At 41.4% G+C, this 12,939-nt stretch overlaps 2 protein-coding genes across 2 annotated transcripts; both read right to left on the bottom strand.

Annotated features, from left to right (window-relative positions):
• Positions 1–952: 952 nt before the first annotated feature.
• LOC125520052 (origin of replication complex subunit 3) lies at positions 953–7,697 on the bottom strand. The gene is made up of 17 exons (XM_048684844.1): positions 7,402–7,697; positions 7,100–7,327; positions 6,833–7,007; positions 6,569–6,738; positions 6,333–6,463; positions 5,453–5,726; positions 5,276–5,350; positions 5,055–5,131; positions 4,892–4,982; positions 4,411–4,601; positions 3,735–3,804; positions 3,230–3,309; positions 2,810–2,887; positions 2,278–2,353; positions 1,804–1,931; positions 1,417–1,575; positions 953–1,278 (listed from the first exon to the last, which is right to left on the bottom strand). The coding sequence occupies exons 1-17, from the start codon at positions 7,450–7,452 to the stop codon at positions 1,173–1,175; spliced, it is 2,160 nt and encodes a 719-aa protein (XP_048540801.1). The 5' UTR covers positions 7,453–7,697; the 3' UTR covers positions 953–1,172.
• A 1,163-nt stretch (positions 7,698–8,860) lies between these two features.
• On the bottom strand, positions 8,861–12,161 carry LOC125520053 (protein MICROTUBULE BINDING PROTEIN 2C-like). Its single transcript, XM_048684845.1, has 5 exons — positions 11,919–12,161; positions 11,722–11,790; positions 11,006–11,365; positions 9,669–9,884; positions 8,861–9,267 (listed from the first exon to the last, which is right to left on the bottom strand). The coding sequence occupies exons 1-5, from the start codon at positions 12,048–12,050 to the stop codon at positions 9,115–9,117; spliced, it is 930 nt and encodes a 309-aa protein (XP_048540802.1). The 5' UTR covers positions 12,051–12,161; the 3' UTR covers positions 8,861–9,114.
• Between the last annotated feature and the right edge of the window lie 778 nt (positions 12,162–12,939).

Genomic DNA, 12,939 nt, shown 5'->3' with positions numbered 1-12,939 from the left:
CCTAGGATTATCATCTTGTTTCCTCTGACCATGCTCATAATAGATGAATAAAATGTTGCCCAATCATTATCATCTACATCAGAAACAAATTTGACAACTACCAGTGTCCTCTCTTACAACCGTTCTTGATCTATTGTTTTGAAGAGATCATCTCCATTCATGCTAGAATAAGGTTCTCCCCACCTAGCCCTAGTTCCAGTGGCGCGTCTAGCAATGTCGGTGGACATGTGGAGGTGTGTCTCCGCCGGATTTATCTTTAGTGGGTTTTCTTGGAACTGGTCGTCATTCATCTACGTTCGTGTCTTTAGGTTGGATCATTCTGATCTACGATACTCTTCATCGTTCTGTTGCGCTGGCCCTATGGGGTCTTAGCACGACAACTTCCAGGTTATCTACTAGAACAAGTTTTGTCTAGCTTTAGCAAGGGAGAAGCGATGATAGCTAGGTGATTTACGGAGCTTGATGTAACTTTTATTATTTCTGTCATGATTGAAGATGAATAGATCGAAAGTTTTTCCGCAATAAAAAAAGAACACGACTTCTCATCATCGCATACATGTGCAAGGGCCAGGCATGTAAGGACGTTGCAGCAAGAAGCTGGTGATCTGCTGCTTCTCGACATGCCAACCAAACACGAAGGGGCCGACGTGAAGATAGGCGTCATAGGGGGGGTCTAGGCAAGATGCGCTCGGCTCGCATCTGCCCAGGAGTATGAAAACTCCTATCAAGGCCCAGGCCAATGACACTGTCCCAAACGCATGAATTTGCTGAATTTTCAGCAAAAGGGCGCCGAAATAGTCGGTCACTAGCCACACAAGAGATGTGAGGAGCTCCAAGACATGATTTTCTGGAAATTACTAGCATGGATGTGAGGAACTTTATTTTGGTTGCCAGCATAATTAAAATCAACATCGGCCATATCAAAATTATACTACTAGGAGATAAACTGTTGTGTGGCAACTCAGAGTTCTCCAGTTTCATAATCAAATGATGCAAATACTCAAATAAACTGGTACCTGCAGAAGCGCTCAAAGGCTCCATTGGCTTAATGCATCTCTACAGCATACAACCAAACAGAGCTCCACATGCAACAGACTACAGGAGAAACATTTTCTTAGCCTTTCAGTGCACTGCTCGTTTCTAGCATAAATTCTTCACGAAAAATGAAGGTCTCAAGGACCGAATGCAATTCTCTGCACCAGATCTGGCCTTCTCTTGCTTGGCATCCGAAGAAGTCCAGTAATTTGGAGCTCAGTGACAGCCCTGCAGAACCGTGCTCTGGAAAATTACGTGTCAAGGATTACCTGGACTGAAATATCAGTAGAAAATTATGGACTGGTATTTGAAAATGAAAACCATGAATTCAGTTTGTCAAACTGTGGTCAATGAAGCAAAAAAAACTATGGTCAAGGATACTGGATCATGGCTCCACTCTGTTGAGGCGTGGCTTTTGATTTCTTTTTTGAGGGAGAACCAACCAATTTGCTTTTCCCTTTTGAATTGATAATTCCATCAAAAGACAGGTACCAGTCATGGAGGTTAATTACGTCACCATATTCTTGGGCTAGGTTGCACCTGCAACATAAAATGGTTTCGCATCAGCTATAAAATGTTGGCCAAGGCTTTGCTTGCCCACGATATGGCGAATGTTTGAGCCTAGGCCTAGCCTGTCAATCATGTATAAATTTACTCCATGGACTTACATTACTAATATGGCATATTATGGTGGTGCCATTCAGATTCCAAGCGTAACAGCTACTTAAATATCAGTCAGAATATTCATATCTTAATGCATGGACTTACATAACTGATGTGTCATGCAAGGATGCTGACACAGCAATTCCATTTCTGCTGCAGCAAGAGCAATTAAGACGGCTCTGTGACTTCAGGAGATCAAGCTGAACCATTCTTCTTGGGTTTCCAATTAGTGCCTAGATATGAGATGAGATGAAATGGAAATCAGAATTGTTATTAGTATATGGATTACTCTTACCATTCTAAATTAATTGAAGTTCTAGCTTTGTCCTAAGTCAAACTTCTCTATATTTGACCAAGTCTTGAAAAATGTGTTAATATCGACAACATCACATATATATAATATGAAAATATTTTTTATGATGAATCTAGTGAAACTAATTTGGTGTTGCAGTTGTTGATGTATTTTTCATTTTTTTTCTATGGTCTTGGTTAAACTTAAAAGAAGTTTGACTTAAGAACTAATTTGGAACAGATGGAGTACACAGTAACAACAATTTTTTATATGAAGGAAAAACTTACAGATTGGAGAACACCAACATTCTTGAAGCAAATGATTTCGTGGAAAGGTAAACACTCGACAGGCACCAAAAAATTTCTGTTGAATATCTAGACATTAGATGCTGAAACTTCAAATGACTAAATAATATTATAAACTGAACAGAGTTAATAGGATAAGTGACTTCTCAGTTCACAGCATAAACTTGACAATCAGTCATGTCAAGATGTTAATTACTAAATCTCATTGTATATCATACCTATTCCTAGAGGGTCTTATGGTATATCATTGTACATCTAGGCTTCATCTGGTATTGTGGTGGATTATGATAAACTGCTGATCACATTTGGCCCAGCTTCGTATATTTGGGTGTCTAGCTAGACGCTTCTCTTAATGAGGATGGAAACAAATATATTACTGTGTTTCAAACTGAGACGAAATGTTAGAGAACAAACACACTGGATAACAAAATTTATCTGATATTAAGCTAATTTACCAACCACAACATGCAAGATCAAAATGGTGCTGAGCTAATATATCCTACCATAACTTTACCTCGTAATATCATCCAATAGCATGGTAGCTTTATCGTTTAATGGCACTGTTCCAATTGCAGTACTATTTGTTGATCTCCTGATACAGCATGAAGTGATGGTCAGCCAGTTTCAGCTAAGCAAAATTTATAATATTGTATTGGAGTTTCATGGATAAGATATTCAGTCACGTCTTGCCAGTTGTCACTATTGCATTGTATGTAAAGTAAATACTATATTAGTCTGACTGGTAGCAGGTGCGTTGAATGAAACACCCCTGCTAATTACTATTCGACATTACAATCATGATCATGATTCACTATCACAAGTCTTACATATCCATTAATTATAAATAAAAATAACTGCATGGTTATTTTGGCATTCTTAATATTTGTTTTATCAATAGAATTGCACATGAGAGATGATAAAAGGTGGTACAAACCTAGGCCACTTATCCTTTGTGATTGTCACACAATCTTCACTGGTTGTGGTTGACTGAAGCTCTTTGACCTTGGCATTAATCTAGAAAAGAATGAGCATATTCATAACTAGCGCCTCAGTGCAGCCAATACAAATATTGCAATTATTGTCTTTGGGTTTTCTGCTACAAGCCCATAATTAGCTTCTCCAATGTAAAGTGAAATTGCCGAATTTCCAGTCCATTTTGTAAAAAGATAAGTTCAGCAACCACAAGTATTCAGAAGCTACTTTAACACAAAAAACTTCAAACAGAGAACCAAAATAATATGTCCCATTTTCAGAGTATCTATCCAGATTCCATACAAACAACCTAGTACGAAAACTGGTGATGAGAAACTGGATCCACCATTTAGCAAGTGAATAAACTTGACCAAAATGACTTGATGAGAAATAATAAATTTCTCGTTACATGACTTGTACTTCTTTCACCAAAGTGTTCATCATTACAAAATCAGCAGTGAGAATACCTCATTCATTCCTTCTAAATGGATGCTCCAAACTTCAAGAACACGAAATAATGTTTCCATAGGCATGTATCTGATCCAACATAACGGATTCATCAGAATCTAAAAGACCAAATTAAATAAAAGTTTCAAAAAAGGGTATTGCCTTCAGACAAATGAAAAAATCAGCCCTAGTATGTAACCGCTGCAAAAAAAAAACTTGTCTTTCATGGTAATTGTCAGTTGGCCATATTACTTCCAATACAATAATCATGGCCTAGTGACTCCATTAAAGAGTCTGGAGCTCTCTTAAATTATAAATTAAAGATATAAAAAAGTACGAGGAGAGTGATTGGGGAAATACTGTGCACGGTCAAATACCGCAGGGCCGCAGGTTTTATATTAGCTCAACAATGCAATGATAGAAATTACAATCGGTTAGGATCTACATGTGATATACTCCCTCCGTTTCTAAATATAAGCCTTTTTAGATATTTTAATACAGACTACATACAGATATATAGACATATTTTAGACTGTAGATTCACTCATTTTGCTCCATATGTAGTCCATATTGGAATCCCTAAAAAGGCTTAGGAATGGAGAGAGTACAAGATTAGATATGCACAACTATCTATAACAGTAATAAATCAGAGACTTTGTGCATCAAGAAATCTGAAAGCAAATTCGATCATCTTACCTTACTGTATCCAATGCCTGAGCTATACATCTTCTACCAGCACCTGATTTTCCACTTGATAGATTCCCACTTGTCGGTTTAGACAGCAGTTCATTATTTGAATCATTCTGAGTATGCAGATCCGGATTGATTGCCTCACAGAAAATATCTAGAAGTTGCACTTTGCCATGTCTTCCAGCTTCATACAAGCACTGGATGGTCATAATGTGGGAGACAAATATTCAGTATTATGGACCTACCATATTCACAATTAATCAACTAAAGAAGCTTCTGTAATTTCAAAATTGTATGGATGTGTTTTATACCATATATATACCAATGAGTAAATTACACAGTTACACTTTTCATTAGCTTTTATTTAAGTATCCTTCACATGAAGGTAGACATGTGAGCATGCAATATCTTAAGTGTTTACCACAACGCTCATTTATGTATAATGATGGAGAGCTGTCGTTTTCTCAAAGGGCTGTTAAGTGTTTACCGAGAGAACAGAACTCCAATCCTTTTGCAGCTTCATCAGCTCAGACAACCCTTCTACCAAATTGTTGCCAGGCTTGATTGAGTTATTTTCCCTGCAATACACAGTTTCAAACCTATAGAATGGGAGAAATTATTGTAACCAGATCTTATAGATGATCTTATACCTAGTGCATGAGGGTAAACCAAAAGCTTGTTTCTGAATTGCTACAGGCAGTGCACCAAATTTATCACGCCAAAAGTTCTGTAGGGCAGTAAATCAGAAGCAACTCAAACAGAGATATATATGCTAAAATATAAGGGAAACTGAAGTGTAGGTTCTAGCTGGTAGTAGTAACAAAAAAATAGCAAACATGGTACTATGATGGAAATAGGAAATAGCAGCAACCTCAGAATCCTCTTCAAGCATTCCCATGCACAAGAAACTCAAAGGTTCGACGGAGAAGTGCTTACTGCATGCAAGCTATGTCAATTTTGATTAGTTTTTCCATAACAGATGGAGAAAATATATTCGATAGAATTTCTAACATGAATATAGCTTAAGTGCTTAATATGAAAAACTAACCTTGAGAGCACTAATGAATGATGTTATTGTCCCATCGTGTCTGAAAAAGTAATTTCTGAGGAAGACTGCAACTTCGTGACTGATGCAGAAACCGGCACATGGTTTAACAAGGATGGCCTCCACAAGGGCATTCATTCTATCAGAGGGAGACCCCAACGTGAGTTTACAGGGATCTAATCTTTGAAGAGCTTCCGATGAGAGCAGTTTCCGTGGTGCGTCAAGGGTAGTTGCTATCCCCATTACAAAGAAGATTGGTATCTTAATTACCCACTCACTACAATAAAGAGAAAAGTATTAGGCTTTCAAAAATTCTATGTCGAACCAAATCCACAAATGCAAGCTTCTTAATTGAAATTAATCGCAGAAAGAAGAAAAACTATGTATTATGTTTCATTACTGGTAAATACATTTCTTCTAGAGAGGAGCTAAACAAGTGGCATGCTCATGCAACTACAAGAATATGTTTCATTACTACTCCCTCCGTCCCATAATGTAAGACGTTTTTTGACACTACACTCTAATGTCAAAAAACGTCTTACATTATGGGACAGAGGGAGTAGTAAATACATTTCTTCTAGAGAGGAGCTAAACAAGTGGCATGGAGCATGCAACTACAAGAAAAGGAGCAGAAGCTATTGAACAAATAAATCGATATGCTTCTTGCTATCATTGACATTGAAACTAATTAGTGTTAAGCTGTAAGGATTAAACAGTGGGCTAAGAGTTGAAACTAGTATTTATGTAGTCAGGATTTTTGCATATCTCATGGGTACCGAGATCAGAGTTTCTTCAAAGATTGCACCTACTTTTACCTGGGTTGGCGTAGAAGTGCCTAAAAGATAAGAGCAAAGTGCCTGAAGCGACTAAACATAGAGTTTACCTCAGCGTCATCAGAAGCTCTCCCAAGACATCACCGGAGCATTGCTCTAAATCATCAATTATGATAATGATAGGTTGATCGTAATTGTCGCCTTTGCAGTACCAAGATGCGAGTGCAGATACATCCGCTACCTGTTGGAGAAAAGCAGCAACAGATGAAGTTAGAGAGCCAATACACTCAAGTCTGAATCAACAATGCAGATTTAAAAAGATTTGAGCCACATTCATGTCACTCACATCTGGAACATCTGAAAGCAGCTGCCTCAACAAGCTCCTTAAACAGCCACCGACTCCATTCTTTGATGATAATTCCGTTGCCGAGAGCTTGGCCAAGTGACATCCATTAGACTCCAGATGATCCATGAGATCCCGAAATGTCGTGACATCATCAACAAATTCTGCGTTCTCTGCAAAAGTGAGAAACCCAATCCAATCAAATCAGTCGATTCCTCGTCAGTAGAAACCAATCAGTCAAACACTTGATGGCAGTGTTCTGCTTACTAGTGAGAACAAATGCCGTTGGTATCTTTCTGCAGATCACATCAGTTAAGAGAGGGTACGGTTGCTGGATTTCGGCAGGGCGGGGTCTCATGATAGAGCGGATCGCGGAGAAGGATTCCTGGACCCACCGCAGCACCTGGTCGAACAGCTTGAGGTTGATGCCTCTGAGGACCTCCTGGAACCAAAACGATACCAAGATGAGACATAGCACGCATTAAAGTATGCGCATGATGAGGAACGAGGCTGGTCGATCGGAGAGAGGCAGACATTGATGGTGGATTGGATCTTAGACCAGGTGCAGTGGAAGGCCTCCAGGCGGAGCTGCTCGTACATCTCCATGTCCGCCTCATCGTCGTCATCCCGCGGTCTCTTTGCAGATTTGGGGTTGGGAGATGACGGCTGGGAGACCTCGATTCGCCGCCGAGCCCGGGAAGTTGCCGGGGAGGAAATGGATGCGGATGCACCAGCGGACGCCTTATGAAGTACAAAGAACGGCTGCAAGAAGACTGACATGAGAGGAGGGTAAATGCAGATCACACGCAGGCTGCAACATCTGAGCAGAAACATGCCTGGATATTGTTGGCGGCTGTGAGCGGAGCTTCGCGGGATGGTGTACCCATGGCTCCGGCGGTCAGAGGGGGGAGGCGGCGGCGGCGAGGGGCACGGCAGCTGCTAATCGAGCCGGCGGTTGCTGACCCCCGCGAGGCAGCGGGCTAATTGATAATGCTCTGCCCCGGCAGACGGCGGCGCGGTTAGGGGAAGGAGGGGCGGGACGGGCCGCGCGAGGACGGGAGGGGGACGGAGGAGCGGGCGAACGAATCAGGGAAGGCGTGCGTGGGTAGTTTCGGACGGGGAGAGAAGAGAGGGGACTGATGTGATCTGACGGTCAGGGCGCTCCGAGGGGTCGGGTCGTGTGGCTGGAAATTGCCTGTTGGGACGGTGCCTTAGGGTAGACCAGTGCGATGTCTGGCTTGGCGGGAATTTGCGCGCCAGAATTGAGCGGGCCCCTGAGTCCCAAGGGCCGTTTGTGCCCGTGATATTCAGCCCACCCTGGTTGGTAGGCAGGCTTAGCTTGGGAAAAGGCCTTCTTCTCTCTAAAAAAAAGTTAATACAGTACGCACTTTGCGTGCTCTTAATTTTTTTTGTAGAGAGGCCTCAAATCAGCCCTTTCTTTTTGAACCGCAAACCGTAGGTAGAACAATTGGTCTACGGTATTTTCTCACTAATAAGGCAAATATAATACAATATTTTATACAAGAAAAACAACAGAAATGAAAAAACTGTTCTAGTGAAATAAAAAACTCAAAACTTGCAAGGTTTAACGAGCATTTTCTGTTCAATCGTCGAAACTAGCAAATTAAGTTGAATTGGCATTTGAACGGGTTTAAGGAGTCGAGTCGTCAAATAACATTCTCTCTAAGCTTTGGCTGCGTTTTTTTTTATAATAATCTCCTCCATTCAATCACAGTTGCATCATTTACAAGGAAGGGCATCATCGCATCCGGAGGCGAATCCATCCAGATACCAGGAGGAGGTATCTTTACAGCTGTACTCGGTAAACTTTGGATGTGTTTGTTTAGCCTTCCTGGGCGACTTTTCATGAGAAAAAAACTACGTTTGTTTGGGAATTGTGAGGATATATCATTAAGAGCATGCATTGGGAGTGGCATAAACCTGCTTTGGGCTGTACTTTACACTTAGTGTGGATATGATCTAGCTGCAACTGTTCTGGTAGATTCATTGCAAGATGTTTTGCTGTGTTCACAAGTTCCTCCGAAAAGGAAATTAGTGTTGTCACTATAATGCACTTACTTGCTTTCAGTTCTTCAGATGACATTATGTGATTCCACATCACCGTGAATCGTGATTGCACAAATATGACGATTCAAAGGATAATGAAAAGAAGATGCATCAGCAGTTCAAAAATTCCAATATCATAAAACTTAGCAGCAATCTGTGCCCGGACATTCAACCAAGTCTAAAAACACTAAAATCACACTAGATAGCAGCACTGCCCAGTGCTCATCATCAAAACAACAGCCAAAGTTTTCCTTCTAATATAATCCACAACGGAGAGCACAGAACCAGGTAAATGTGATCCGAAAACTAAAACAATTGTCCAGTTTCAAGTGCTCGATTGGTTACAGTCACACCGGTCACACACATGAACCAGCTCAAGCCCACAATTATAATTACATCAGTGACTTAAAATTATCGTACATACACTACAATTGGCACCCCCGTGCATCATCGTACATACACTACAACTGGCACCTCGTGCATTATTGTACAACAAGGACCTGCAGCCTTGACCGCGCCTCCGCAACTGAACTCAACTGTTCTTCGTTAGGGTTTGCTCTTGCAGCAGCAAGAGCTTCAGCATATGTAACTCTTTCCTGCTCTATCTTGTCCACTTCAATCTTGTCGATTTCACTCTGAAAGAGCAACGTTTGATGGTTACTTAAAGAGGGTAAATATGCAGGCATGACATCTTCCCAGTTTTACTTTTGTTGAAGTTTCCTGGCAGCTTTCATAGTGATCTTGCATGGCGGGGCACAGATCGCACTATTAACATATCCTAGCAGTGTTACCCTTATTATGTTGATAGCCTAAATTGTTAGCGAATTCCATTGTAGAATCCGAATCTTAAACATTACATGATTTTCAAGCCAGAAATGATAAGCTAGATTACCATACAATTTACACAGTTGACAAAAAAGGAACAATTTGGAATACTACATTGCAATTAGATCTTTTGCAGAGAATTAGTAGTACAGATAACAGCGTCATCATTGATCAGACCTGTAAAACTTGTAGGGATTCAAGGATTACTCACCACTGATTGAAGTGCCTCTAGATCATAAGATGGTATGCTACCATCGTGACAATCATCTGAAACATTCTCCGAGATTTTCTCGAATAATGTCACGAATGAACTTATCTCAAACTCCATATTGGAGACGTCCCCTTGAAGATCTTCCACCTTCTTATTTGAGGTCTTTACCTCCCATTCCAATTTTTCTAAGGATGCTTGCTTGTCTGCAAGCATAATCTACAGAAGAAATTTCAGAGAAAAAAAACATCAAATAAATGCCCTAGTATGGGCAGTTGATTTGACTATAAACCAAACATTTAATATAAGAAATGAAGGGAACAGAACACCCACTCTGTTAAACTTTACCGAAATTGAGCTATGCTGTTATCATCTGGTAAGGGAAATGTATATGAAATAAACATGCTTTATTCAACTGCATTGCAAAAAGTGGAATTGCGTAAATGCACAGATCAATTCTGTGCACGAGAGCAGGGCCACAGTTCAGTTTGCACTATGGCCAAAATGAGGATTAAAACTTTGGACCGGATAGCCTAGTAGTGGAAAAAAAAACTAGGCTGCAGAGATTCGAAATTCACTAATAAAGCCTGGCACGAGGATTAAATGCATTGCAATCCAGATTATAACTGGAAAGTGGAAACTGCTGCATATGGCCTGTCTGCTATTCGTACCTTAGTTTCTTCAGTTTAAAATCAACTTGGCATATTGTGAACTAAATGGTGGTGAACATAAGCATATCATTCCCTAATTTTATGTTGTAATTGCAAGAAATGTTTGATGAATCTTCTAGGAATTGGCCACATGCTCTTTTCAAAGAAATTACCATTTTGGCTGCTTGGAACATATGGAAGATTAGAAGCAGATGCTACTTTGACAGGATACCTGCCTCCTTGGTGGACTGGCTGAGACTACTCCAATCTCACCTCAATATTTTGAAACTGAGGGTGCAGCCTAATATAGCCGAATTTTTGACTAGCTTTAATGATAGTCATGTAGTGTCACTTTTCTTTCTTCTTATGGCCTTTGTATAATTCTGGATTTTGTTTCATGACTCTGTAAATATTCTTTATTTAATTTAAATAGCAATAGGAGCCTCTCCTGCTGCTCTAATGGTTAAAAAATGTATTTTATGTGTTTGTTAGGATCATTGTGATTTGAACACCAAAAATATAAAACGTAGCAAGTAGTGTGCCATTTGTAGAACAAAATTTAAAACGATAACGACAAATAAGCTTCAGAACAAGAGAGGAAACTCTGGCTCACTGAAGCAGAATATAGCACAATTTCCACTAAAGAAATATATATAGCACAATGTAATTGCAGGCAGGCGGGCAATTCACCTTTGCATTTTGTAACTGAGAATTAGCATATTTGATCAAAGCTTCTTTCTCAGCAACTTGGCGTTTCAACCCATCAACTGTCGAATACACCGCATTCATCTCACTCACAGTACTCTCGGCAGACCTCAATGCCTCCTCTTTTTCGACAAGTTGCTTTTGGAGCTCATCGACCTGCTCACGCAGCAAGCCAATCTCATCCTTGTCTTTGGGTTTATTTTCTGCTCCCGATTGAGTCATCGGGGCAACGGAGCCGTTCTCTCCATTTGAATCAGGTGTGCTTTTATTTCCTGTGTCTCCAGGATCCCTCCGCTTTTTTGCCGACAAGGTTTGTGGTGTCTTTGCGCTTTTCAAATCACCACCCTATAAGAAAAAATCACGCATCCCTTCACCGTTACAAAAGCTCATGACAGTAACAAAACAGATTTATCAACGCCATGCCATCTCAACAAGGCTACAAAAGCTTAACAGAAACCGACAGACTTGCGAGATCTACCCCTGTAAACCATGCAAATGACAATGAAATTCCCTAATCTGAACTTTCTTGCACAGCCTATCTACCGAAGCACGACATCTGAACCACTCCCGGGGTCGCAATTCAGAAAAGTACACAGGGAAACCGAAACATCAGCAACTGTCACTATAGCTTTTTTGTTAATGCAAAAAATCCCCACATCCAAGGAGCAAAGCGCCAAAAGACGAAGAAAGAAGCGTGTCACCTTCTTGGCCGGCGCCGGCGTGTACACCAGCGAGGCGCGCCGCGAGTACGACGGGTTCGTCCTCCGATCCTGCATCCAGAGGCAAAGCAAGCCCGATGGTTAGAACGACCCGAATCTACAAGCTCCGCGAGAGGGATCATGAAATCCCTCCAGCCCCGGCGAGATCTGCGCCTCGGCTCGCCCACGCGCGCGCTCACCATGAGGGACTCGACGAGCGGCACCATGTCGACCAGGTCCTTGAAGAGGACCCGATCCACGTTCCCGCGGACCTCGCCGGGGCCGGCCGCGCCGGCGCCGGCCTCCGCCGGCCGGAGGGACCGGTCGAGCATCCCTTTTGTCTCTTTTCAAACCGAATCGGGAGGGCGACGAGTGGGAGTGGGGCGGAATGGAATCGGGTTGGGAATTTGGGAACGGGAAACGGCTGGGAATAGACGAGAGGGTCGGGCGGGTGGTTGGGTCGGGGTTTAAGGCCGCGCGGCTTCTCCGGGTCGCTGGGTTCCGTCGTGGTGTTGATTCCGACCGACCGGGCCGCTTTTTAGGAGGCTTCTTGGTGCGGTGCGGATGGAGTCCTGGCTGGAAAATGCCTGCTTTGGGAAAGGGAACGAGGGGGCCAAAGAGGCGTCACGCTTTGGCTAATGATTCTGTTGTGTGGTTCATGCAAGTGGAAACTAGTACTACTATATGGAGGCAGATGGAATTACTTCTTCTTCCAAGGGGATCTTATCTTCTTTTTGTTTTTAACTAGTCAATGTGTACCTGCAATGCATGTTAATTTAAAAATATATTAAGTGTGTGTGAATATTAAGTAGGATATTATTTGCATGTTATTATGTGATCAACATTATATTTGGCACTGCCGCAAAAAAACATTATATTTGGCTTGAAACTAACTGCACGCTAAACGCGTTGAGCGCTCGACATTGAAGCGGTCTAGGTCGTTGGATTGACATGATTTGATGTCTGAAATTAATTAGATCTGCCACTTTGGGTCTTTTTATATTGGTATAGATATAGATAATGTACTCCCTCCGTTCACAAATATAAGATGTTCTTGATATTTCAAAATGAGCTAACTATGGATTGAAATGTGTGAACAAACAAACTAAAACGTGTCTTGTACATTTGATTTCGGAAAAAAATAGAACATCTAAATGTGTAGGGACTACTATTCCATGCTGCTCACTCCACCCTTATTTATAAGTCTAGAACACCGCACAC

The sequence above is a fragment of the Triticum urartu genome, chromosome 7, assembly GCF_003073215.2.
Source record: "Triticum urartu cultivar G1812 chromosome 7, Tu2.1, whole genome shotgun sequence".
Lineage (NCBI taxonomy): Eukaryota > Viridiplantae > Streptophyta > Magnoliopsida > Poales > Poaceae > Triticum > Triticum urartu.
The sequence above is the reverse complement of the archived record's forward strand: the minus strand, read 5'-3'. Positions and strand labels throughout refer to the sequence as shown.

Coding starts and splice junctions, on each gene's coding strand:
- LOC125520053 (XM_048684845.1), bottom strand. CDS start 12,050: ATGCTCGACCGGTCCCTCCGGCCGGCGGAGGCCGGCGCCGGCGCGGCC. Junction 11,366..11,721: donor CGCCGGCGCCGGCCAAGAAG/GTGACACGCTTC, acceptor TTTTTCTTATAG/GGTGGTGATTTGAAAAGCGC. Junction 9,268..9,668: donor TAGAGGCACTTCAATCAGTG/GTGAGTAATCCT, acceptor TTGCTCTTTCAG/AGTGAAATCGACAAGATTGA.
- LOC125520052 (XM_048684844.1), bottom strand. CDS start 7,452: ATGGGTACACCATCCCGCGAAGCTCCGCTCACAGCCGCCAACAATATC. Junction 6,739..6,832: donor AACGGCATTTGTTCTCACTA/GTAAGCAGAACA, acceptor TCACTTTTGCAG/AGAACGCAGAATTTGTTGAT. Junction 4,602..4,891: donor ATTGGAGTTCTGTTCTCTCG/GTAAACACTTAA, acceptor ATGACCATCCAG/TGCTTGTATGAAGCTGGAAG.